Source organism: Rutilus rutilus, assembly GCF_951802725.1.
Source record: "Rutilus rutilus genome assembly, chromosome: 8".
NCBI lineage: Eukaryota > Metazoa > Chordata > Actinopteri > Cypriniformes > Leuciscidae > Rutilus > Rutilus rutilus.
Window position 1 is genome coordinate 18,466,701 of NC_140222.1, and position 27,903 is coordinate 18,494,603.

The following is a 27,903-nucleotide window of genomic DNA, read 5'->3' on the forward strand; positions in this document are numbered from 1 at the left end:
ATGACTTGTGATATCAAGCCATAATTTCAAATCATATGACACTACATTTAGTATTTAGGCTATATATTGCACAACTTCGCCTCCTAGTGTCCTGAAATGAAAATGTCTGATTCACGGGTAACAGACTGAAGTTGACCTCACGATGATGTAACATAACTGTTTATTTCAACATTTGTTTATTTCAACATTTTAACAGTTTTCTTTCAAAATGACTAAATAGTTGTATTGGGCATTTTTCCCCCCGCAATGTACATTTTGACCAAAACAGGATCAGACAATTTTGTTGTATGGCGATTAAATGCTCATGGGTAAAATGTGACTTATAACAGGTTATGCTCATAGGAAATATATGCTAATAATAGGTTATGCTCATAGGAAATATGTGCTAATAATAGGTTATGCAGATGATCCAGACAAGTGAATGAGTTTTAAACTGATTTCTACATAAAGAACTTGTACTGACTTGTACTGTATCTGTACTGATTAACAGCAGCACTTGTCTTGATTCTGTTGACAGTTCCAGTTATTAGGCTATGATACTGACAAGATTACTCAGAAGATTAGAAATAACAAGAATAACATATGCGCTCTCTCTCTCTCTCTCTCTCTCTCTCTCTCTCTCTCTCTCTGTGAAAATGTTCAACCTTTTAACCAACTCTATAGGTTCACTTTGGGACACTAGTATGACGTAACACATCCGCTACCTTCGCAGAAATCACGTGACTTGGTCCGTTTGATTAGAGCCCATCATCATCATCATCATCAGTAGGCGATCCTGGATCACTGCTGTCATTCAGTTTGGATGCGGTAAGAAGTGACATCAACATGAGGAACCTTTCTCTCCTTTTGGGGCTTGTATTACTTGTTCACGGTGAGTCACGTTAAGTCAACACTTTCGGTTTTCAAAAGGCGCATGTTCTGAATTTTTTTTTTTTTTTTTTGAAATTCTGAACCAGTGTTTCTTACCATTCTTAACTATTATTACCTTTATACAAATATACATAACACTGTGAATAATGACAGGATGTCAGCACCATTATAAGGGTAATTTTAGTAAGTTATTTTGTGCATGTGTGTTTAAAAGTGAAAACTAGAGGGTTCTGACCTGCAATTTTCGTTCACTATTTTACGTGAAAACCGACAACACAAACCGTGTTGCTGCTAATAGTGGAATAGAACAGAAAAAAATCTGAATCATTCGCTGTTTTGGTCTATTTAGGTTTTGTGAGGTAATTGTTGTCAGTCGTGGCGCGAGAGAACTGAAGACACAAATAAAGCACATTAACGCATCTTTTGTAAGATGTTGGTGAACTGGATATCCTATCAATATGACTAACATTTTAACGTTTCTTTCTTTGTAATTTGCGTGATAATGTTTATTGCATTACAACTTTCAGTGGAACTAGGTATTAAGCGGAAATAGAAAACACGTGGTCACCATAAAAAGAGTCAAATTAGAGAGAATTTGTATTGCTGTTACAACTTGATCCTGTAATAGCAGGTGTGGGTTTGGTTTATCGTTGTGCTGATAAGTTTCTATTTCTTCGGAATAATAATTATGCCACCCGACCACACCTTGTTTCACTTTAAAGATTGCAGTTAATTATTATTTTATTTTATTGTATGATTGCAAGAACATACAAAACCATTGCCAGGCTAGGCTATATTGAGAATTACCATAGACATGACAGTTTTAAGGGCTTTGGAGTTGCTGGATGTAAGGAGAGTGTCCAGGTATTTAAGTTCCTTACAAAAAAACTAAAAAGTAGGGCTTAAGGACCCTGACATATACATTTGTGTTAAAAAAAAAAAAAATGTAGAAAATAAATATTCCTTTTACATCTTTATCAAAGTTGAAATGAGCATCTCATTCTGAAATTGCTGTCTAATTCTCCTGTTCCGACCAGAAGAGTCAGATAAAAAACAAATATTCCCAATCATATCAAAAGGATGAGCTACTGACAAAGAAACTAGTCTTTGAGAAGAGTTATGGCCCCATAAGGAATGGGATACTCAGAGAAAACAAGATTAGGAAGAATATATTACAAAACGAAACAGGATTTGTTAAATACTGTTTTAACCAATTTATCTTGAAATTAGAATTTAAGGAAATAAAATCTAGAAAGTTTAGATTTAGAACACAAGATTAATATTTATTTATATTCATATTTATTAATTTATAATTCAAGGATCAGCCAATAGAGTGGGATGACGTCAGAACCCGGAAGTCTAATTTGCCGATGGTATCTATGAGATTTTCCTTTTTTTTTTTTTTTTTTATGAGTAAAATAAAGCCTGTGGTAAACATAAAGTGACCTTATTTTTACGTTTTGTTATATAGCCTAACATAACAGTGTCCATGCATAACTACATGCAACTAACCCTCAACCAAATCCTAATCCTACCCTAACTCTATAGTAAGTGCGTGTTGTTAATTAATATTACTCAATGCTTAATGTACACTGTAACAGGGACACCTTAAAATAAAGTGTAACCTAAAACCCCATACAGTAAATCTCGGGTCGAGTAACCATCTCTAGAATTTTGTGTTTGAACTTCCATTTTTCGGCTCTGTGTATTTCATATGGCATTTTAAAAACGAGCGGTTCATTCATAAATCTGTAAGATCTTACTTCATGCTGTGGAAATACAAACCTGGAAGACTGAAAAGCAGCAGAGCTACATAAGGTCTCTAGGAAACAGTAAGGTAAAGTTAAAATAACAAGATAGTGTAAAATAATAAAAAATAAAATAGTATGTAGTCACGAATGTAGCCTGTACACTACGCTATTTTGTTTTTATCTTTGTGTCTATGTTAAATCTGGTCTCGTGTTAATTGATATAAAATGATAGTATATGTTACATAATTGCAATTATTTGTATTAGACATGTGAAATTACCATGTTTTCAGGCTGTACTCTTAAATACTGTGTATCGTGTTTAAACTCAGGTTTATTTATTTGTGCATGTTCTGTTTGCATGTGATCTTCCTGATACAGGAACTTACTTTTGACAGTTTACAAGTCATGACAGGTTTAATAAAAAAACACAAAAATGCAACAGATCTGCGATTCACAGTAGCATAGTGTCAGGAATTATGTTAGGAAATCTAATTGCCTGAATCTTTCTTTTCCAACCTGTATATTGTTTAGTAAATGGAATTAGCATATGTCACAGTGTTACAGTTAAATACATATGTCTTAAAAGTGTATGTAAATGAAAATCTTGACAGCTTTACAAGCGTAATCTCTGTTTAGAAACTGTTTCTGTTTGTTCCTCAGGTGTGTTTGGTGTTGATGAAGTGAAGTCAGTGTCAGTGATGGTGGGAGATTCTCTCACTCTAAACACTGATTTTACTGAAACAAAGGGAGATGAGCTGCAGTGGAAGATTGAAGGTGAAAGCAATATCATAGCACAGATTGATAGAGAAGCCAACAAAATCACAGTACCTGGGAATGATGAAGAGAGATTCAGAGGCAGGCTGAAGCTGGATCATCAGACCGGATCTCTGACCATCACAAACATCAGGACCACAGACTCTGGAGTTTATGAACTAAAGATCAAGGACAGCATGAATGAGAACAAATACAGATTCATTGTCACTGTCCGCGGTGAGTAACTCAGTGTGATCATTATGTGGATTACCTGTGAAGATGCGATGAAATAATCACAATTATACACAATTAATCCTTTATGAATAACTGTTTATTTATTTATTTATGTTCCTTAAGTTCATAAACACTTATGATGATTGAAATCATGAAATAGCCTTAAATAATTACAAAATAAACTGCAAAATGTTACAATTTCTAATATTTATTTAATGCATGGATTGCTTCTGACAGGGTTTCAAAGCGCCACATGCGAGTAAAAATGACCGTTGAAACGATATTACTCGACAGTTGCCCGGTAACTTTTTTTTTTAATGAATTTTGACAATGCATGATTTTGAGAATGTGATATTTAGTGCAAACATCAAATCGCAACAGTCATGATGTAATATAGTATTAATTCGCAGAATCGCAGTAATGCTACTCTGTAGTGTTTGAGTCGCTTACAACTTGCATTTGGAAACGCAACATGCGCCAACCATCTCCCAGATTCATATTATTATTATTATTATTATTATATTTTTTTTTTTTATAAATATGTTGTCAACAAAAAGAAGCACTGCGGTTTTCCGCCGAAATAAAAGCTCAATGCTTTAAAGGTGCATTAAGCAAGATTCTGAGTTTTTGCAGAACTATGCCACCTCTGGCGGCAAGCGAAACTGCAGCCAGAGATGTGCACGCTCATGGACCACACGCACACGCGTAACTTTTTTTTATCTTGCGTGGAGTTTGCGTTGGTGTTTGAAATTAACTACAAGCAGGTCTCTTACAATCCATCTTCTACGGAGAATGCCGGCGAATACACAAACCTGCCAGACATAGCTATGTGAGCGTGCCGTGAACGCGCATGACGTCACGCCCAGTCTAAAATTCCGGCCCGAATCCTTCTTATTTATTTTACTTTACAGGATTATAGAGACAATCTCAGTGATCAGAGAAGGGCTCATTCAGCCCATCAGGCAATTGTTTAAGCATGTATGGGTTAGAAAATGGGTATTTTTAACATGAAAAGTTGCTTAATGCACCTTTAACGTTTGAATGCAAAGAAATTAAGTAGTGCTGGGCAACGATTAATCGCGATTAATCGCATCCAAAATAACTGTCGTAAAAATGATTTTGTATATACAAATACACACACATGCATGTATATCCTTAAGAAATATTTGCATACTGTATATATATTTATACATAATTTATATTATATATACATGTAAATATTTTATAAATAAATAACACTTTTTTTCAAATAATACTTTTTTTCAATTTATCACATGCCTGATTCATATTCAAATAAGATTAAAGAGATTTCTTGATGTTTAATATAATTGATCCAGCAAACATTATTTTCAGAAATTCAAAAAAGATGACACAATGAAAGGCAATAGAGAAGGAAGCCAAGGATCTAAAAGCAAGCGGGTACTTTATATAAACAAAACTAGTGAGCACAAGGAAAACACTGGAGAACAGCTACAACACACAAACCATCTACATTCTCTACAAAAGTTGTATTGTGATATGATAACCAACAATACAGGAACACATGGGAAATGTAAAAATGATACATCAGTACCAAACTGAACTTCAAAATAAGGGTCATTGGGAACTTGATTGAATGTTCTGATATATATATATATATATATATATATACCTGTATATACACAGACTATATATTTTTTAAACATTTTAAAATGCACACTATTACTATGTTTTTAGTGATTACTATATGGAAGTTCAATCATATTTGAATTCCTGTCCCACTTTTATTTAAATATTTCATTAGCATCATTGTAATTGCAACAGAAATTTTTGACATTTTGTTTGTCAAATATTTTTAATAAGTATTTGTTTTTTCCGCTTTGCATTTGTTCTTTTATATTTTGTATTCTTTAAACCATGAGGAAATAAATCCTGTTACCACAAATGAAGTCCTATGTCATGTTGCGTTACCATTGTTTTGGCTGAAATTACTGATTCTGAGCTCCTTTATTTCCAGATTTCATGATTTGAGTTTGTTTTTATCGAAAGAGTAGGTATAGACTCAATGTCAATCTTTAAAGTGACACAAAACCTGATGATCTTGTTCACCAGCATGATTTGAGATGTTCCAATGAGTATCTTGAGTTTCAACGGAAGAAAAAACATCTGACCGTCTGCATCAGGGTTTACCAAACTGAAGGGGTTTATTACTCACCCTCATGTTGTTCCAAACCCATAAGACCTTCGTTCGTTTTGAAACACAAATTAAGATATTTTTTATGAAATCCAAGAGCTTTCTGACCTCTCATAGACATCAACGTCATTTCAACTTTCAAGGCCCAGAAAGGTAGTAAAGACATTGGTAAGCGAGTACAGTTGTTCAACCTTAAAGGGTTACTTCAGGATTTAGCATTAAGCTTTGTATTAGTAGAAAACCTGTAGTATTTTCGAATTACCGTGCTTTCCACCCTCATATCCCCCTGACACAAGAGATTTATGTATTTTTTGTCTGGAAAAAATCCTCCGATGACGCAAAAATCGTCATTTTGCGTCATCGGAGGATTTTCTGTCCTAAGGCTAAAGACTACAGCCAGTAGATGGCATTGTTCCGCATGTTTTTAGCCCGCCCATACAGGGTGGGATCTCACTCACAGAATGTACACAGTCAGCCGTCTTTCTGTGGAAGCTAAGCTAGCAGGCTCTTGTTCTGTGGAGAAAGCTGAATAGTAGGAGAAAGCTGAGTAAGTAACCATCCTCCTTTTCCCGGACTTGTCCGGCGGGCGAGATCGTTCAAAATGTCCGGGATTCAGCTTTTGCTTTCTGCGGTCGCCATTCATTGTTCACATGCACACCTTTCAATCTAACTGAATTCATTCCGATTGGTGAATTTGAATGTAGTGTTTACATGAACGCTAAACAAGTGATCGGTTGATGTGCGTTTTACCATTGCTAAGAAAAATTCCTGCTCCTCCGTGAGAGATGCGAGACCCGGCGCGTCTCAGTAATGACGCCACCGGCCTCGCGCCGTTCTCCCGCGGCCGTCAGCCTCGTCCTGCTCGCCACAGTAAACATGATGAATGGCGACTGTAGAACGCAAAAGCCGAATCCCCGACATTTTGGACGATCTCTAAATCCCTCGCAAACTCATCACGTAGGCTAGCTTTGTTGTTTTCAACTGCAGTGCGCACTCTTACCGGTAGGCGTGGCCTAGTGCATTCTGGGAGTTGTTGTCTTTCATCCACATAAGCCAAAAATACATTTTCTGGCTTTTCTCAGTCTAGAAAGCTCCAAATTCAAAAATTTCTTCACATTTCTGCTACTTAAATGACCTATTTTAAATACACATTCATCTTCCCAGAGGTGAAGTATCCCTTTAATGCTATGAAGTGATAAGAATACTTTTTTGTGCGCAAAAACAAAACAAAAATAACAACTTAATATTATTATTATTAAATAATATCTTCTCTTCCATGTCATTCTCCTACGCTGTTGACGTAGTGTAAACAGTGCAGCGCTTTCAGGTTCTACGTAAGAATGCCAGCTCACTATTGGCCAGCCCCTGCGTCAGCATCACACGCATGTGTCGTGGTGCTCACGTGACTAGCCTCGGCCAATAGTGAGCCGGCTTTCTGACGATGAACCCTGAAGCGCTGCACTGTGATTACTTGGGTCAACAGCGTAGGAGAATAACGTGGAAGAGAAGAGATTGTTGAATAATGAATAGTTGTTGAATAAACTAAGGGCTTACCGGTTTGGAGCAACATGAAGGTGAGTAATTACTGACAGAATTAGCATTTTTGGGTGAACTAACCCTTTAAGGTCACTAACACCTAGGGGTTTGTGAGGGAATTGAAGGGGGTTCTTGAGTCGATGACACATATAAAATCATAATAATGTTAAATTAAAATAAATAGTCTTAAAATAAGAACAAAAACACTTACAATAAAACAAATGAAATATTTTTGTTTTTACCTGCACACCATGTGACCATTAACTGACAACAGAGAAACATTTACATGCAAATGGGTTGTTAATTTATTGAAATATTAACTTCCTGGGGGGGCTTCAAGAAAATATTTTTGCCCCATTGTACATGTACATTTAAAAATGTATGTATGAAAGTGACTTGCAGCATAAGATTAAACCATTTCCGTTTGTTCTCCAGATGTGTTTTTTGTTGATACAGATGGAGTGAAGTCAGTATCAGTGACTGAGGGTGATACTGTCACTCTACACACTGGTGTTACTGATATACAGAGAGCTGATCAGATACTGTGGAAGTTTGGAGATCAAGACTTAAACAGCCCTGTTGACTCGAGATGGAAAAACATTGATCAGACTGATCAAACCGGAGACCTCAACATCAGTAACATCCGAAGAGATCAGGCTGGAAATTATAAAGTGGAGATCAACAGCAACATTATGATTTTACAGAGAAAATTCTATTTGGCTGTTGGTGAGTAGCTGTTCTGTTAAGATCTATTATTGATTCTGTGATGACTAGTAAACAGTTGCTCAAATTAACTCTTAAAATGCAGGATTTTAAGGGATTTAAAATGTTGCATGCAGGATTTATTTAATAATTTGCTGAGATGGATTTCCAACACGTTTGTACTTATTATGTCCAGATGTTTGCAGTAAGAGTAAGACTAATACCGTTCTAATATTGTATTGTGGCTTCATAAGCTGTGACTCGCTCCCTGAATAAATAACAACTTTGCACCTAGAGAAAACACATGACAAAAGTACCAAACACGTGATGTGTTTTCAATTGCAGGTATTAAATATAAAATATTCAGTATTGCTGCACTGTTTGTAACGTCAAATTAAATGTTTATTTAAGAGCTGAACACACATTTAATACCACATGTCCATACCAGAACATTCAAATATTTACCTGCATACTAATACCTGTGTGTAAAATGTCATTTGGCATTCATGGACATGTTTTTATTTGAAATGGACAAAATATTAGAACTGCTTGAAGGAAATTAAGTAAGGGAAAATGTAGAGCTAGGCGGGTGTTATAGCGAGCGAATACAACCCCGACAGGCTGATCAGGAGGAAGCGGAGGGGTCTTGAATCAGCCAGAACGGGTTGTTTTCGCTATAACAACCGCCTCGCTCTACATTATCCAGCTTATTACATGGCTACCCACCAAATAAATCAATAATTTGACACAAAATATTGATTTAAAAAGGAGTTTATTGATTTAAAAACTATTGTATTGCTTCAGCTAAAGAAAATAGTTCCGTCTCTATGGTTAGAATCCTGCGTCCATACCAACGCTCTGTTTTTCATGGCAACGGTGTGTTATACTTCGCAGCGGTCTGTTATCAAGAAATAATATTCTGTTATCAGAATCTCCTGATATTGAGGTAGGCCTACTGTTATCAAGAAATAACAGACCACATTCTACATCGGAATTCAACCAAGCCATGTAATAAACTTTTATAAGTCATCGTTTGCAAGAAGTTGGAACAAGCTCAGTTTTTACTGGTATCGTCTAATTCTCTGTTCGCCTCCCTGACTGAAAATAAAAAGGTGTCATAGCAGGTTACTTTTTCCAGAGAACTTGTGCTTTACTTTCCTCCCCATCACCTCCTCTAACTTCTGCGGTCTGTCTGCCAATGAGAAAAACAACAGCTGCTCTAATCTATTGGTGCAGCAGGATAAAAGTGATGTATAGTGCTGTACAATAATATCAAGTCATTGAAATCACAAAATAAAAATTTATTTTAATATGACACATCTTCTGAAAGAGTACAAAATCTCCTGATCAAAACACAGATGAAGAAGAGGCAGAAACAAGCGATATCACCTGCGTCTCAATTCGGAGGCTGCGTCCTCCGGAGGTCTCATTTAAGAAAAGTAACTGTTAGATAATTTAACTTAAATAGCAAAGTAAGAAAGAAATTAAAGTATTTTACACCTCATGAGGAACAACAGTCAGTTTTGTTCCTTGATGACGTATCCAGCCTACAAATATGACCTTCGGAGGACGCAGCCTCTGAAATGAGACACAGCTATCATATATAAGCAAAGCAGATGCATCTAAAATAACACGATCATCAATATTAAACAGCAGATAAATCAAAACTGCCTAATGTTAGTGAATGAAATGTCGAACCACAGTGAGGTGATGGACTAAAACTTTGGGGCTGTTGATGGACTCTATCTACTCCATATGTGTTTTGATCCTCATTCTGAATCTGATCTGAATGTAGCCTTTGACAAAAACATGTTCTTTTTCCCCAGCTTTTTGCTCAAAATGTTGCTCTTTTTTTTTATTAAACTTACCCACATTCAAGTGTTGATAAAAGAATGCATTAAGCTAGAATAAAACTGGTTCATTTAAAAGCAAACGGCTCTGTTCTTTGTTTTGATATATTGAATATTCAGACATTCATACAACAAAATATTCTGGGGGCCATGAAACTTGTAAAAATGATCAAAAGTGCTGCCAGTGGCTTGAAACTTTTTTCAAAAACACTTGTGACAGTATAAAAAAAAAAATTATTCGTGTAATCATATGTTCTTCATTTGTGTTTTTTTGTTATGACAGATGAAATGAAGACAGTATCAGTGGAGGAGGGAGAATCTGTCACTCTACGCACTGGTGTTATTGATATACAGATATATGATCTGATACTGTGGAAGTTTAAAGACCATCTCATTGCAAAAATCATAAAATTGACCAATCAGATGTCATTATATGACACCAGTGATGAGAGATTCAAAGGCAGACTCCAGCTAAATGAAAAAACTGGATCTCTGAGCATCAGTAAATCCAGAATCACAGACTCTGAAGATTATTCTCTACACATGAGCAGCAGCTCACAAACCGTTCAGAGGAAAATCAGTGTTACTGTCAGTGGTGAGTAGATCAGATCTTTCATATCAGTATCCTAGGGATTATTTAGAATGTTACACTTTGTTGGTTATACTTGGTTTCAAAGTATATGCATGAAATAATTACATTTTACAACCTATACAACACATTGCACACAAATGTGGGACAATTAGCAGACCCCTATAAACATCTCAGCCAAGACCTTGAGCAGCAGCTCTGTGATAATATTAATGTAAATTGAATTCCCTTTCGAGTGGGAACTTGCGCTTGATTCCTCGGGGACTCGATTTCTCACCACAACGGGTCATAGAAAAATATATACCTTGGTTAACTTTCAACCCTATAACTTCTGTCTTTTGCGATACATGTATATAGTGCTGATGTTTATAGTGTGTTATAGATCAGACACATTCACACTAATGTCTGTCTTTATCATTACAGTATCAGATCTACACTCAGGTTATATAGTGCTGATGTTTATAGTGTGTGTTATAGATCAGACACACTCACACTAATGTCTGTCTTTATCATTACAGTATCAGATCTACACTCAGGTTATATAGTGCTGATGTTTATAGTGTGTGTGTTATAGATCAGACACATTCACACTAATGTCTGTCTTTATCATTACAGTGTCAGATCTTCACTCAGGTTATATAGTGCTGGGCCCGTATCCCTAAAGATTCTGAGAATCCTCTCAGAGAGCTCCTAACTTAACCTAAAAATTCCTTGCCAGGAGTTTTAGCTTAGAAGTGATTCCAGAACATTTTCAGTGAACTCTGAGCAAGGAATGGATGGAAAATCCTATCTTAGTGAGGAGGTGTGGTTGACCCCGTTGCTAGGCATGAGTCATCATTTCAAAAGCCGTGATTGGTTGATCCTACAAGTTTGATGAAAATGAACTTTTGGTGATAATGAACAAAGGATGTACCCTCAAATCAATAAACATAATTATACACTCTAATCTTATGCAGACTGTAATTGTAAATAATATTTCACATTCAAGAAAATATCTGGAAAATGAATAGTAAGCTGTAGGGGTTATAGCCTAACATTAGAATCTAAAATATGTGAAAACTTAAGCTCATTACACCCTGTTCAAATAATGATTTGTGTCTTATTTGCTCATATTAATATCCTAGCTGGCATATTTTGTACTTTCACTCCCATATGGACCCCATTGAAAACAAGATGGCCTATCTCAAGGGGCTGTCCTTAATGAAGTAGAAATTGCAACGTTACAACTCAATGTGGTCTTAACGAGGGTAACACGGCTCAGCTTTTATCAATGTCTGTGATTGCTGGCTGGTCTATTTATGAAGGCTTGTTAACAAATATCCTACAAACACAGAAAATGGAGAAAAAAAGGAATGTGCAGCTGCTTAGGGGAACTCCTAAGCCACTAAAAGTCCTCTTCCCTGCTCTTAGCAGATCTCGCCTTAGGAGCCCTTTTAAGCGCTAGGAATCTTGAGGAATAGCTTTTATATTAACTGGGATTTTCGTGTCACTTTTAGGGGAAATTCTAAGAAAACGTCATGACTCTGAGAATTTTCTTAGAATTTGGCCGCTAGGAGCCACTTTTTGCACAAAAATTCTTTAGGGATACGGGCCCTGATGTTTATAGTGTGTGTGTGTTATAGATCAGACACATTCACACTAATGTCTGTCTTTATCATTACAGTGTCAGATCTTCACTCAGGTTATATAGTGCTGGGCCCGTATCCCTAAAGATTCTGAGAATCCTCTCAGAGAGCTCCTAACTTAACCTAAAAATTCCTTGCCAGGAGTTTTAGCTTAGAAGTGATTCCAGAACATTTTCAGTGAACTCTGAGCAAGGAATGGATGGAAAATCCTATCTTAGTGAGGAGGTGTGGTTGACCCCGTTGCTAGGCATGAGTCATCATTTCAAAAGCCGTGATTGGTTGATCCTACAAGTTTGATGAAAATGAACTTTTGGTGATAATGAGCAAAGGATGTACCCTCAAATCAATAAACATAATTATACACTCTAATCTTATGCAGACTGTAATTGTAAATAATATTTCACATTCAAGAAAATATCTGGAAAATGAATAGTAAGCTGTAGGGTTATAGCCTAACATTAGAATCTAAAATATGTGAAAACTTAAGCTCATTACACCCTGTTCAAATAATGATTTGTGTCTTATTTGCTCATATTAATATCCTAGCTGGCATATTTTGTACTTTCACTCCCATATGGACCCCATTGAAAACAAGATGGCCTATCTCAAGGGGCTGTCCTTAATGAAGTAGAAATTGCAACGTTACAACTCAATGTGGTCTTAACGAGGGTAACACGGCTCAGCTTTTATCAATGTCTGTGATTGCTGGCTGGTCTATTTATGAAGGCTTGTTAACAAATATCCTACAAACACAGAAAATGGAGAAAAAAAGGAATGTGCAGCTGCTTAGGGGAACTCCTAAGCCACTAAAAGTCCTCTTCCCTGCTCTTAGCAGATCTCGCCTTAGGAGCCCTTTTAAGCGCTAGGAATCTTGAGGAATAGCTTTTATATTAACTGGGATTTTCGTGTCACTTTTAGGGGAAATTCTAAGAAAACGTCATGACTCTGAGAATTTTCTTAGAATTTGGCCGCTAGGAGCCACTTTTTGCACAAAAATTCTTTAGGGATACGGGCCCTGATGTTTATAGTGTGTGTGTGTTATAGATCAGACACATTCACACTAATGTCTGTCTTTATCATTACAGTATCAGATCTTCACTCAGGTTATATAGTGCTGATGTTTATAGTGTGTGTTATAGATAAGACACATTCACACTAATGTCTGTCTTTATCATTACAGTGTCAGATCTTCACTCAGGTTATATAGTGCTGATGTTTATAGTGTGTGTGTTATAGATCAGACACATTCACACTAATGTCTGTCTTTATCATTACAGATTCAGGTCTAATTAGATATTCATGTTTTTCAGGTGCTGTTTCAGGAATGTCTGGTGCCAGTGTTGCTCTGATGGTTTGGGCTGTAACTGTTTTTTTAATGCTAGAAGTATAAGTAACCAAGGCAAAGGTGTAAGTATTACATGCAACTTGACAAAGAAACACCATTAATACAGAACAGACACTTTTACTTTAGACACAACAGCCAACCATACTATTAACACAAATAGAGGAGATCTGGTGCTGTTTTGATCAAAGAACAATGCTGCTGGATATTTTAGCCATTTAATATTTCATAATTTACCCCATTGATTGGACACCACTGATTGTTTAATTTAACAAATTGTTATTGACTCCTGAGCCAGTGGTCATAAGACCTTTTATATCCATTGAATCTAACTGTCAGTGCTATCCATTAATTAGCATCATATCAGAAATAAAAGACTAAAGAACAAAGACTAATTTAAATTAACATTTACAAATCACAACATGTTCTCCATAGTGTGAAATACATTATGGTACAGGCTAATAAACAGAAACAAGTATAATGTAGGAGAACATATAATTATCATCATTGTTATCAGCGCCATTATTTATTCATAACTATTTTCCTTTTTTAACTTGGTGTTTTTACTGTGAATATTTCTGTGTTTTTATAACAGGTTTCAGTGAAGATAAAGTGAATCAAACTCAGGATCAGGATGAATAATGAGGAGAATCAACGTGTAATAATCTGTAACAATGTAAACATGGGCTTTGCATGACATACTGATCAGTGTAGATATATGTAACAGTTTTCTTTTAGCCTAATTGACAAATGCCTTAAAGGAGAACTCCGGTCAATTTTAACATTGAGCTAATTTTTTTGTAAATTTGGAGTGCTGTCAATACAGAGAACAACGACAAAAATCGGTGATGCCTACACCGTGTTATCCTCTTTTTAAAATTTGCACCCTGTTGACTTCAATGGGGCAAGTTTTAAACCTGCTTTTAGCCTCTTAACATCCTTGATGTGTCAAGTGCACAGGTCATGTGAGTGATTCCTTCGGGGTGAACGCGGGTTAATCTGACTGCAGTAGATGTGAAAGATATTAATAAAAATGATGTTATTTCAGCCAGCGCACATACCTGTATTTACATCCTGTTTTCGGTCGAAGTCCATAGTAATCGATTGTCGAGTTCACACGCATAGGTTTAGTTACCTATGATCACGCGCGTGTGATCCCAATGATCCCATTTTATGATTAATTGAAATACATTTCTTACATACGGTTCCTTTAACTTTAACCTTTAACTATTTTTTTTTATGGTTTAATGTATTTTTGATTTTTTTTCTTTTCTTTTTTTTCGTGTGCTTCATTACTAGAACAAAAGTATGGTATGACAGTGTTTTCTGCTTTATGAACTGATAATGTGAATGTGAATCTGAAATCTTGAAATATGAGCTGAATTCTAAGTGATTATTTGAGAGCCATGTGGACACAAGTAAATATATACTGCTGTTTTATATGATCTTACTGAACTGATTCATATTTCAAACTCTTTTTAAAATGAATCAAATACAAAAGAAAATGTGATTTTATGAATCCCTGATTAATTCATTTTTTATTGATTTTTTTTGTGGACTTCTGTTTGTTGCCTGGACTTCCTATTCTTGTCTTAAATCTGAATCCTTTTCATTATAGTTTTTCTGTTTCACAGGTATTTGTAAAGCTCATGAGTATATCATATATCATGAGTAATCTGAAACTGGTGTTTCTTATAGTGTAATCTTATTTGCATGAGGACTGGTGACTGATCGTACAAGGGTAAAGTGTAATTTATGTTGTTCATACATGGATCTATGTGCAAATACACAATAAAGCCAATCAATAAAACTAAGACTTATATAAGGTGTCAGAGTGAACAGGGTGGATGGATTGCAAGTTGCTGAAACTTTTTAACTACAGAACAACAGGCCAGGAACAACACAAAGGTGGTCCTAACCCATTTACAGAACTTGGGGCTGAAGCTGAACAGCCGGAAGAGTTGTCTCATTCCCACCAAGGCAGTGACATACCTAGGGTTGACCTTGGATTCAACAACGATGAGAGCATCTCTGACTTCTCAGAGGCAATTGGTGTTGGAAGAATGTCTATCCCGGCTCCTCTGGAAGGAGCAGGTTACAGTGAAGTTTGGTCGGAGGCTGCTTGGCCTGTTGGCAGCAGCCAGTCAGGTGGTACCATTGGGATTGCTTCACATGCGCCCTCTGCAGCTATGGTTAGCAAAATACAAAGTGAGTCCATACGAGAATGGACAGCGACTGATTCCAAGGGACGGGGATTGTCTTCCAACAGTCCAGTGGTGGCTCTCGACTCCAGGCCTAAAGGAAGGAGTCACACTGGGCCCTTTATGTTCAAGGGAGATGATAACAACAGATGCGTCACTGGAGGGCTGGGGTGCTGTCTGGCGAGGCAATCCAGCACAAGGACAATGGGATGCCTCGTGGAGAGGAGCACACATAAATCTGCTGGAACTGGAGGCAGTATTTCGGGCCCTGATCCATTTTCGGCCTCGGCTTCGGGAGAAGCATGTCATTGTTCGCTCAAACAGTACCACAGTAGTGTCATATATAAACCATCAAGGCGGGTTACGTTCAACGTCCCTTTACAGGAGAGCTCGGGACCTTCTGTTATGGGCACATGCTCAGGGGGTGTCCCTGAGGGCCTTACAACTCCCGGGAGAGGACAATGTAGCAGCCGACCTTTTGTCCAGGGGAGGCCCCAGGCCAGGGGAATGGCGACTACATCCGGCAGTGGTGCAGGAGATCTGGTCTCGGTTCGGGGTGGCTCAGGTAGATCTCTTTGCCTCACTGGAAACCACACATTGTCCCCTGTGGTATTCAATAGTGGGCCCCAAGGGGTCACTAGGGGTGGATGCTCTGGCGAACAAATGGCCTCCAATGCTCCTGTATGCATTTCCTCCATTCCCTCTTCTGCCAGTGGTCCTAGCCAAAGTAAGGATCTTGAAGGCCAAAGTCCTGCTGGTGGCACCAGATTGGCCCCAGCAGGCATGGATGCCAGATTTGGTAGCATTACAGAGGGGACTGCCATGGTGTCTCCCAGTCAGGAAGAATATGCTGTCTCAGGCCCAGGGGAAACTCTGTCACCCTAATCCAGGGAGGTACAATCTGCAAGTCTGGCCACTAGATGGGAGTCTTGCAGAGCTCTGGGAGAGGCGGTTCTAACAACATTGCATGCAGCAAAAGCCCCATCTACAAGGAGACTGTATGCTGCTCCATGGGAAAGGTTCTCTCGATGGTGTCAGTCCAAGGGAATGGACCCAGTTTCATGCGGGGTGGAGTTAGTTTTGTCATTCCTTCAGTCCCTGTTGGAAACGGGTCTGACGGAGTCAAACTTGAGGGGATATGTAGCGGCTATATCAGATCGCCATATGGACTACGGAGGTAGCACAATTGGTGTCCATCTCTTGTGAAATGTTTTCTAAAAGGAGCTCGTAGATTTGGCCCATCTCAAGCTCGATTGGTTCCCTCATGGGACTTGGGCATTGTCCTGAAAGCTCTGACAGAACATCCCTTTGAGCCATTAAACAAATTGGAGTTAGAACTTTTGTTAAAGACAGCTTTTCTCTTGTCTATTGCTTCAATTAGGAGGGTAAGCGAATTGCATGCCTTGTCGGTACACCCTGCATGCTTGAGACTGGGGGAAGAAGATTCATCCATTTCTCTCCTTCCGAACCCATCATTCCTGCCAAAAGTTTTGCCTCGTTCTTATGTCTCCAGACCTTTGGTACTAGAACCCTTTCATCCCCCTCCTCATGATTCAGCAGAAGCAGCCAGATTACATCTAATCTGCCCAGTCAGAGCACTGAAGAGATACATTGCTTGCACTTAACAGATCAGACAGACGGGGACTTAGTGCGAGGCCAGGCGGTGTCCAAGCAGCGGCTCGCAAGATGGGTGGTCAGGCTGATAGAACTAGCCTACCACAGCATAGGAAGGCCTCCTCCCAAGGGGGTGGTGGCCCACTCTACCAGAGGAATGGGGGCCTCTTGGACATTATTTAAAGGGGCCTCTCTGGAAAGAGTGTGTGTAGCAGCAGGTTGGTCGTCCTCTTTGACATTTGCCAAGTTCTATCGTCTGGATCTTGCAAAGACAGTTTCATCTACTATTCTGCAAACAGCGGAACAGGTATAAACTGCTTTATGTTAAGTTATGTCAAGGTATTATTACCTGGTGGTTTTGTTGTAAGTTATATGAAGAACTAATAAAGGTTCTGTTGCATTAATCATGTCCTGGTTATTGCCCCGCTAGATTTCCCCTCATGACCTTATCTGGTACACAGTTGACCCATACTGTGGCGTGTTGACTGAAATGAAATAGAACGAAGGGTTACGCAGGTAACCTAGGTTCTGTGAATGAAGTCAACACGCCACGAAGCGTGGTCACTCGGGGACTGCTTCGAGTTAGTCGGAAAAAGAGAAAGGGCCGGCTGATTAACACCTGTATTTATAGGAGGTGATTGCAAGCGGGGCGTGGTTAATTTGATATACCGTCTCCTGACAGCTCATCCTTAGCGAGGCTGACCCATACTGTGGCGTGTTGACTTCATTCACAGAACCTAGTAACCCTTCATTCACACAGACATCATGCATTATCAGCACGTTCATGTACACTGTAGTGTAAAGACAGAGCGAGAATGGCAGGCAAACAGTTGTTTATGTTCATTGTTGTAGTCCTGTTACTCACTGTACTACTGTAAAGTTTTCTCACCGGTGAATGACACATGATGTAATCCAATAGCGTTGTCTCTGGTCGCATCTTTTCTGGTCTGTGCCCATTACTGTGTTTTGGAGGAGGTATGGCTTTGGACAGACTCAAGAATTAACAAACCTAATGAGACAGCTAGCACCTATTTGGGACCAAAGTGAGCCCATATAATGAACATCTGAAAGAGCTTCAATTAGAGCCCACTGTGGACCCATCATGTGTCCCTATGGCTAACATACATGGCCCATGTAGAGCCAATGGACACATTTCTCTGGGCCCCATTTGAGTTTTCCTGCAGGGCCCAAGTGACAGCCCATCAAAAACCACATGGGAATGTTGGCTGGGATGTTTTTCTCATCAGTCTCAACACTAAACACTCCTGAAGAACAATATTAGATTAGGCCTATAAATCTGTAAAACATCTAAATCATTTTAATGCTTCAAAGAATTTATCCTATATTTAGAACTCACCATCCAGAAGAAAACAACATAAACAGAAAAAAACAGTGTGAATCATTTTCTTCAACCCTTTATGGTAAATCGTCATATGCTTTATGCCTGAAAAAACTTGACAGAGTTTATAAAATTTTATGAAACTCGACAGAGCCAAACGGGGGATAAAAACTCTTCAGCAAATCAGAAGACTCCTTCAGTCTGCTCGTCTTCGTGTGGTGTGTGTGCCTCGTGTACATGAACGTGCTACTCACTCATAAGAGCAAAGAAGCTTGTGGAAGAAATGTTATCTTTAAGATGTGTGTGATCATCAGTAAAAGAGCACACACAAACCTCATTCTATTATGGAATTGTATTGGAATGGTAAAGAGTGTTGTTTGGTGACAGGAGGGCCTCCACTCAAGGATAAAATATGATGAACACGTCTAAGAATGTTCCACGTATGGTTGAAAATGCCATCATTGGCCTAAAAAGATAACATTCTGTGAGTCAAGAGTATAAAGGAGGAAGGATGCCGTCCCTTCACTGTCACACTCTGCAGACACTCTTCTGTGTGTGTACGACTGCTGGCCTTTTCCTGCAAGAAAAGACTAATAAGACTATTGGAAATGTTTGCCTCTTATTCAGTGATAGAATTTTGTTTGCCACCACAAGCTCAAATACTGATGTTGTGGCTCAGTTTCACATCCTTTTTTTATAAATAACACCGCAAAACAGAAACCTGTATTTATCACTTGTTTCCAGCTCTCATTCTCCTTGAGTGTTATTTTTCTTTCCAGAATGTTGCAGCACTGGTTTGGTTCGATCTGCTGTTTTAGGCAATATGTCCTGAGATATAGAAAAATAAAAGCTGTTCAAGGATGTACAAAGAGAATCAGATATCAGTGTTGCTGGATTCACTGCTTTATTTTTTACATTTAATTTGTGTTGAGTGGAAATCTGTCCTAAAGGAAAATAATGCCTTTGCCCGTTTACCCATCAGTCAATCGCACGTATGCAATAGTAAACAGGAGCGAGACGTTTGTCCACTCAACAGAAATCACATTCATTTGGGTCAGTCTGACTATAAACTAACCTGAAATAAACTGGTTTCACTTTGAAATTGAGCTACTAAAGTTTCTAAACTAGTATTCCGTGGAAACAATGTTTCTTGCATGAGGGTAGAATACACTTTTTTTATTTAACTACTGTTTTGAGGGGATATTTAAAGATTATGTGTTATTAAATGCAATAATCTTAAATAGATATCTGTTCTCTGATCTAAATGTAATGATGAAGACTGCAGATGGTCTCAGTTCTTGTGGTTATTTCAGCATCTTCTCTTCTCTGCGGTTACAGACCCTGTCTAGAAAACAACAGCATTAACAAAACTTCTTGTTTATTTACAAACCTCACAAAATACACTGAATAGAGTACAATGTAGAGCTGACTTGATACAAGTTTACACAATAATTCTTTGTTTGTGTTATTTTCACGTCTCATTTCATATATTTTTTGTCCCTTTGAGTTCCAGACCACATCCTGTAGATGTTTGACAGTCTCTCAGCAGACACAAACTGACCCTTTTTGTTGTTATCATGTATTAAGTGAGATTTTAAAGTTACTAGCTACTAGTATTTAATTCATCATTTCATCATGACATTCTGCATTCTTCTTTAATGTTGAATGAAAATATATTAATATACTTTTTTCCCCTGGGGGAATAACAGTGTTGTGCATTTTTATTATTTATTTCTTGTATCTGTCTTATCATTTAAAAACATCTGAAACTACATTTAGTATTTTAACTACACTGCATTCAATCAGAGTTTTTTTACTCAGACCTCAGATGCGCTTGTCTTGCAGATGAAGCTCATGGAGTGACTAAACCGACTGAACATGAACTGATACATCATGTTGCTTATAATCCCAGTGGAATGTATGAGGTCCCAGTTTAGGGGATTGTGGGCTCTACTTACTTTTACTTTATTTAAAAATGTATAGTCTTCAGCTTCTTCCTAAAATGTAATCTTATTTAAACACTTAAATTTTAAATTCACTAAATTTCATTTTGTCATAATTAACTAAGGGACAATCAAAAGCAGTGGTATTACCATAATAGGCAACAACGAGGGTGTATTTTTTTTCTTCAAAGTGGGTAATATTGGGACAAACTTGCTTATCACAGAGTTGGGACAGGTGCTCATCAATGTCTGTTTTAAAATCAAGTTTTACTTCTCTGTACGGTTCCAGTAGAGCTATAGAGCTGCAGCCTGCAGGTGAACATAATTTCTAATTTGACGAAAAAATAAATAAAAATTCATACACAAAAATCTAAATTCAGTATTTTATTTTAAGCACAGCATGTTTATAGTTATATTTCAATTTTAAACATAGCATTTAAAAACACTGCATCCATTCTTTTTTATTTTTGTCATCATGCAAAAAGTCACGAAAAATGCTAACAAAAAAAGAAAGCAAAAAAGAATCATCAAGAATCAAAAAGAATGATCAGATCCATCATTGTGGGTCTGATGTCTCTCCAGTTCAACTCTTCTTAATCTGATGTCATAAACCAGCACAATGAAAGCAGCCGCAGCGGCCACGCCCACCAGAGCAGTGACGACCAATCGGATCACAGCTTCAGTCCCTCCAAAATAATGGACTTCATCTGCAGAAAGAAATTAAGCACAGAAAAAGTTTTTTTTTTGACTCAGTAAATATAGACTAATATAATACTAATGTACCGTGACAGAGATTGGTTGAGTAAATACAGTGGGGAGAACAAGTATTTGATACACTGCCGATTTTGCAGGTTTTCCCACTTACAAAGCATGCAGAAGTCTGTCATTTTTATCATAGGTCCTCTTCAACTGTGAGTGACCGAATCTAAAATCCAGAAAATCACATTGTATGATTTTTAAGTAATTAATTTGCATTTTATTGCATGACATAAGTATTTGATACATCAGAAAAGCAGAACTTAATATTTGGTACAGAAACCTTTGTTTGCAATTACAGAGATCATACGTTTCCTGTAGTTCTTGACCAGGTTTGCACACACTGCAGCAGGGATTCTGGCCCACTCCTCCATACAGACCTTCTCCAGATCCTTCAGTTTTCGGGGCTGTCGCTGGGCAATACGGACTTTCAGCTCCCTCCAAAGATTTTCTATTGGGTTCAGGTCTGGAGACTGGCTCGGCCACTCCAGGACCTTGAGATGCTTCTTACAGAGCAACTCCTTAGTTGCCCTGGCTGTGTGTTTCGGGTTGTTGTCATGCTGGAAGACCCAGCCACGACCCTTCTTCAATGCTCTTACTGAGGGAAGGAGGTTGTTGGCCAAGATCTCGCGATACATGGACCCATCCATCCTCTCCTCAATATGGTGCAGTCGTCCTGTCCCCTTTACAGAAAAGCATCCCCAAAGAATGATGTTTCCACATCCATGTTTCACGGTTGGGATGGTGTTCTTGGGGTTGTACTCATCCTTCTTCCTCCTCCAAACACGGCGAGTGGAGTTTAGACCAAAAAGCTCTATTTCTGTCTCATCAGACCACATGACCTTCTCCCATTCCTCCTCTGGATCATCCAGATGGTCATTGGCAAACTTGGGCCTGGACATGCGCTGGCTTGAGCAGGGGGACCTTGCGTGCGCTGCAGGATTTTAATCCTTGACGGCCTAGTGTGTTACTACTGGTTTTCTTTGAGACTGTGGTCCCAGCTCTCTTCAGGTCATTGACCAGGTCTTGCCTTGTAGTTCTGGGCTGATCCCTCACCTTCCTCATGATCATTGATGCCCCACGAGGTGAGATCTTGCATGGTGCCCCAGACCGAGGGAGATTGACCGTCATCTTGAACTAATTCTATTTTCTAATAATTGAGCCAACAGTTGTTGCCTTCTCACCAAGCTACTTGACTATTGTCCTGTAGCCCATCCCAGCCTTGTGCAGGTTTACAATTTTATCCCTGATGTCCTTACACAGCTCTCTGGTCTTGGCCATTGTGGAGAGGTTGGAGTCTGTTTGATTGAGTGTGTGGACCGGTGTCTTTTATACAGGTAACGGGTTTAAACAGGTGCAGTTAATACAGGTAATGAGTGGAGAACAGGAGGGCTTCATAAAGAAAAACTAACAGGTCTGTGAGAGCCGGAATTCTTACTGGTTGGTAAGTGATCAAATACTTATGTCACGCAATAAAAATGCAAATTAATTATTTAAAAATCATACAATGTGATTTTCTGGATTCCGTCTTTCACAGTTGAAGTGTACCTGATAAAAATAACAGACCTCTGCATGCTTTGTAAGAAGAAAAACCTGCAAAATCGGCAGTGTATCAAATACTTGTTCTCCCCACTGTAAATAACATCACCGCTAATGTACCTGAACACAACTGACAGAGATTGGTAATGCAGACGTGTTTGGTCTGGTTGCTGAGAGGATTGTTCACCACACATCTGTAAGTGTTGTTATCCTGATATTCCACCTCCAGAGGAAGAGAGAGACTGATGCTGGGATCAGACACACTGATGCTGGACAATACACTGGTTCCTTTGTACCAGGAGAGATTAACCCTGATCACATCCATCACTGAACACCGCAGCACACATGTTGGGCTTGATGAACTCTCTGATGATGAAGAACACTGTGAAATGACACTGCTGATGACAGGAATGGGTACAGGAGCTGCAAAACATGAAATAACAAAAATAAATGCAGGGGTTCCTGGAGCCTCACAAAACAGCACATCTTCATCCTTCATCCTTCATCAGCGCTGAATTAAGTTTCAGACTAGCTGGAAGTGAGGTGTGCTTATAGTGTCTTAATAGAGTATAGCGCTAATTACACACATCATTTTTGTTTTATTAGATGAGCTGTACACATTTTAAATGGATTTATATCTACAATATTTAACGACAATACTTTTGTCTTTGTATGATGAACAGATTGAATATAGGCTTTCATTCATCAACGCACACATCAGTTAACACACAAAAGTGTGCATTAAGGGCGCATATCGACCACTAAGGGGGCGCTCGCGAGCACCCTTCTGAAGCCTAAAATGAGACACCTTACGGTCTCATGGACTTAATGGACACACGGCAGCCATTTTTAAGTCCACAAGATTGTGGCTGCGACCGAAGTAGCATACTCTCTTGAGTACTTCAGAAAAAGGTATGTTCCATATATGAATTTGTGTAGTTACTGACACAAATAGAATGAGTACTATAGTACTAGACACTGTAGTATGAAGGTAATCCAGAAGTAGATTGTTCTCATGTGTCAAGCAGGTTCGGTTCAGCTTCTGTGTGGGTTCTCTGATCAATAAAATGAGGACTGTGTCGATTAATAGGCTATTTTTGTCATAACAGAAAGATTACAGAAATTAAAGAAATATTATTGTTTGGGTTAGTTACACCTAATTCTACTTTACCTTTCAGTGCCGTTTGATTGATTACTCATATTTATTACCAAGTCTTTCTGTGTTTTATAACTACAACTCCAAATCAGAAAAAGTTGGGACACTGTACAAATTGTGAATAAAAACAGAATGCAATGATGAGGAAGATTCAAATTTCAATATTTTATTCAGAATACAACAGATGACATATCAAATGTTTAAACTGAGAAAATGTATCATTTTAAGGGAAAAATAAGTTGACTTTAAATTTCATTCTCAAAAAAGTTGGGACAAGGCCATGTTTACCACTGTGTGGCATCCCCTCTTCTTTTTATAACAGTCTGCAAACGTCTGGGGACTGAGGAGACAAGTTGCTCAAGTTTAGGAATAGGAATGTTGTCCCATTCTTGTCTAATACAGACTTCACTAGTTCACACTTACAAATAAGTCAGATAGAATAAATGCGTATTTGGCGTGCTGTCCGAGGAGAGGGCTCCGGGCTCGGTATTTGGCCCGAACCCAGAGTACTCCCCCCGTATTCCTGGCTGTGAAAGAACAAGCCAAGAGTGAGGAGTCGGGGTGGTGGAGGGATGCTGAAAACTGTCAAGGAAGTTAGGTGAGGTGACAGAGTGAATATATATATGCTTCCTCTCATGCTGATAGGGTAGACATGGTAATTGTTTGAGGAGTTGATTGATTGCTTGATTATTTGAACGTGCTCCTCCCGAACTTTGTTAATAAAACATCATTTCTAGTTGCTCAACTGTCTTAGGTCTTCTTTGTTGCATCTTCCTCTTTATGATGCACCAAATGTTTCTATGGGTGAAAGATCTGGACTGCAGGCTGGCCATTTCAGTACCCGGATCCTTCTACGCAGCCATGATATTGTAATTGATGCAGTATGTGGTCTGGCATTGTCATGTTGGAAAATGCAAGATCTTCCCTGAAAGAGACGACGTCTGGATGAGAGCATATGTTGTTCTAGAAATTGGAAATACCTTTCAGCATTGATGGTGCCTTTCCAGATGTGTAAGCTGGCTATGCCACACGCACTCATGCAACCCCATACCATCAGAGATGCAGGCTTCTGAACTGAGCGCTGATAACAACTTGGGTTGTCCTTGTCCTCTTTAGTCCGGATGACATGGCGTCCCAGTTTTCCAGAAAGAACTTCAAATTTTGATTCGTCTGACCACAGAACAGTTTTCCACTTTGCCACAGTCCATTTTTAATGAGCCTTGGCCCAGAGAAAACGCCTGCGCTTCTGGATCCTGTTTAGATATGGCTTCTTTTTTGACCTATAGAGTTTTAGCCGGCAACAGCGAATGGCATGGTGGATTGTGTTCACCGACAATGTTTTCTGAAGTATTCCTGAGCCCATGTTGTGATTTCCATTACAGTAGCATTCCTGTATGTGATGCAGTGCCGTCTAAGGCCCCGAAGATCACGGGCATCCAGTATGGTTTTCCGGCCTTGACCCTTACGCACAGAGATTGTTCCAGATTCTCTGAATCTTTGGATGATATTATGCACTGTAGATGATGATAACTTCAAACTCTTTGCAATTTTTCTCTGAGAAACTCCTTTCTGATATTGCTCCACTATTTTTCACCACAGCATTGGGGGAATTGGTGATCTTCTGCCCATCTTGACTTCTGAGAGACACTGCCACTGTGAGAGGCTCTTTTTATACCCAATCATGTTGCCAATTGACCTAATAAGTTGCAAATTGGTCCTCCAGCTGTTCCTCATATGTACATTTAACTTTTCCAGCCTCTTATTGCTACCTGTCCCAACTTTTTTGGAATGTGTAGCTCTCATGAAATCCAAAATGAGCCAATATTTGGCATGACATTTCAAAATGTCTCACTTTCAACATTTGATATGTTATCTATATTCTATTGTGAATAAAATATAAGTTTGTGAGATTTGTAAATTATTCCATTCTTTTTTACTCACAATTTGTACAGTGTCCCAACTTTTTCTGATTTGGGGTTGTATATCATAAACAATAAAATATGCAGAATACCGATTTTAAGCAGATAAACACCTCATTCATACATTAGTTTACCACATCTTGACAGAAATATTAAAGATTTTGTCAAAGACACTGGTGGTTTTGTTTTCTTATAAATTTTTTTTTTTTTTTTTTCATTTGTAATTGTTTCTTTGTGGGTATTTGCATTTAAGGTAGGCTATGTTATATATGTTTTTATATATGTTGATTTATTTTTTTTTTTTTTTAAAGTGCCTGTTGATTAAGCTGCACTACCGCCTCACGCCTGATTATTAATGTGACATTCGTCATGCTTCCGGCCTGAGGCTGGTGCTGCGGGTCTGCAGCTGGATACTGAGCAGTGGGGATAAAACCACCAATAGTTATAGGAATTATAAAAACGTTCTTCCAGTGATAAAGACCCTCCAAGCGAGAAAAGTGAATGATTGTGGAGGCTTTCCAATAAGGTGTACGTTGTGGCCATCTGGTGGTCAAATAATGAATATCACCTTCGTGTCTGGCCAATTGAAATGAAACAATTGTTTTAGCCGTACAGGAGGAGAAGGCTACAGCCTAAAAAGTATATGAAGATGTAATGTCCAATATAAAAACCATCTTGAAAAATTTATAATTTTGAGAACGATTTAGTGTCATTTACAATATGAAAAAGGACATAAGGCTATATGAAGAGTTCAGATGCAAAAGCCTCTAAGTGCCATCTGAAATTTTCTTCTAATGATCTTTTTATCAAGCTCGTTTATTTAAGTTCAGTAGCCTAATTTCACTTAAATGGCAATGAAAATTACCTATTAATTGTCATTTAAGTGAAATTACTGAACTTAAATAAACGAGCTTGATAAAAATGATCATTCTAGAAGAAAATTTCAGATGGCACTTAGAGGTTTTTGCATCTGAACTCTTCATATATTAATTATACTACACCTACCGTAAACAGTAACCCTGAACGTCTTTATTAACTCCTTGTTACTGATAATTGTACTAAATTTATAGACTCCAGTGTCTGTGGTTCTGGTGTCGTTGATGGTGAGAGATCCGTTTCTCTCCAGCTTCAGTCTGTCTTTAAATCTCTCATCATCGTACTTTGGATTCTCCAAGTTAATTGTATAAGCTATGCGACTGTTGTCAAACCTCCACTCGATCTCATCCGTCAACTGTATTTCAGAAACATTAGAGTCCAGAGTGACAGAGTCTCCCAGCATTACTGACTGAACTTCATGTGATTCAACCTGAAAAACACCTGCAGAACGAGATTACACAGCTTAAATATTTAAATCATGTATATTCTTACCGTAAGAAGTAGTGTAGTAGCCTAATATGTAACTACTTTGTGATAGGCCTAACGTTAACATTGTTATGAAAATAGATTTATAACTTACCAAGACACAACAAAACAAGCAAAACAAACGTGCCAATCATTTTCGCAGAGTCTCAAATTGTCACATAACAAGTCCGAAAATTTGATGTTATTTTAAGATAATGAATGTTGTTGTTGTTGTTGTTGTTGTTGTTGTTGTTAAGTGAATGTTTCACAGATCCGCTTCATTCTCCAACACTCTGCACTCTGCCACCGTTAAGTGCGCGTGAGTGTGCAACAGGTGGTGACGTAGACAAATGCTCAAACATTGAGAGAGAGGTTCAGAGCTCTTGGTCCGGTTAAAGAAATACACCCAGGTCATTAAACTTCTAAGAAGGTTAATAAAACTGGCATTGTAAATAAAGTTTGCATCCAATTGTAATTGTGCAGCAAAGAAGCTGGTAATAGAGGACACTTTATATATAATAAAGGAAACACTATCTATAATTATTAATAATTATTAGCAAGTACTACAAAAATATATGAGCAAATCCCTGTGTGCAACAATTCTAGTTTTCCAAAAAGTAAGCTGTTGATGATCATCTGTTGGAAGTGGAAATCTACAGGAAAATAATTC

The 27,903-nt window shown here is 38.2% G+C and overlaps 2 protein-coding genes across 2 annotated transcripts; one reads left to right on the forward strand and one right to left on the reverse strand.

The window, feature by feature from the left end:
* Positions 1-717: 717 nt before the first annotated feature.
* On the forward strand, positions 718-15,239 carry LOC311295897 (uncharacterized protein). The gene is made up of 6 exons (XM_084417449.1): positions 718-871; positions 3,282-3,611; positions 7,753-8,043; positions 10,153-10,464; positions 13,394-13,490; positions 14,021-15,239. The coding sequence occupies exons 1-5, from the start codon at positions 826-828 to the stop codon at positions 13,471-13,473; spliced, it is 1,059 nt and encodes a 352-aa protein (XP_084273575.1). The 5' UTR covers positions 718-825; the 3' UTR covers positions 13,474-13,490; positions 14,021-15,239.
* Positions 15,240-21,041: 5,802 nt separating this feature from the next.
* LOC311295908 (uncharacterized protein) lies at positions 21,042-27,448 on the reverse strand. Its single transcript, XM_084417470.1, has 4 exons — positions 27,349-27,448; positions 26,898-27,209; positions 22,938-23,240; positions 21,042-21,229 (listed from the first exon to the last, which is right to left on the reverse strand). The coding sequence occupies exons 1-4, from the start codon at positions 27,386-27,388 to the stop codon at positions 21,057-21,059; spliced, it is 828 nt and encodes a 275-aa protein (XP_084273596.1). The 5' UTR covers positions 27,389-27,448; the 3' UTR covers positions 21,042-21,056.
* Positions 27,449-27,903: the final 455 nt, after the last annotated feature.

Bases quoted from the DNA above. Each gene is read 5' to 3' on its own strand.
- LOC311295897 (XM_084417449.1), top strand. From the start codon at position 826: ATGAGGAACCTTTCTCTCCTTTTGGGGCTTGTATTACTTGTTCACG. The intron at 3,612-7,752 runs GTGAGTAACTCA...TTTGTTCTCCAG, and splicing joins ATTCATTGTCACTGTCCGCG to ATGTGTTTTTTGTTGATACA. The intron at 10,465-13,393 runs GTGAGTAGATCA...CATGTTTTTCAG, and splicing joins AATCAGTGTTACTGTCAGTG to GTGCTGTTTCAGGAATGTCT.
- LOC311295908 (XM_084417470.1), bottom strand. From the start codon at position 27,388: ATGATTGGCACGTTTGTTTTGCTTGTTTTGTTGTGTCTTG. The intron at 27,210-27,348 runs GTAAGTTATAAA...CTCGTTCTGCAG, and splicing joins GCTTGTTTTGTTGTGTCTTG to GTGTTTTTCAGGTTGAATCA. The intron at 23,241-26,897 runs GTAGGTGTAGTA...CATGTTTTGCAG, and splicing joins GTTCAGGGTTACTGTTTACG to CTCCTGTACCCATTCCTGTC.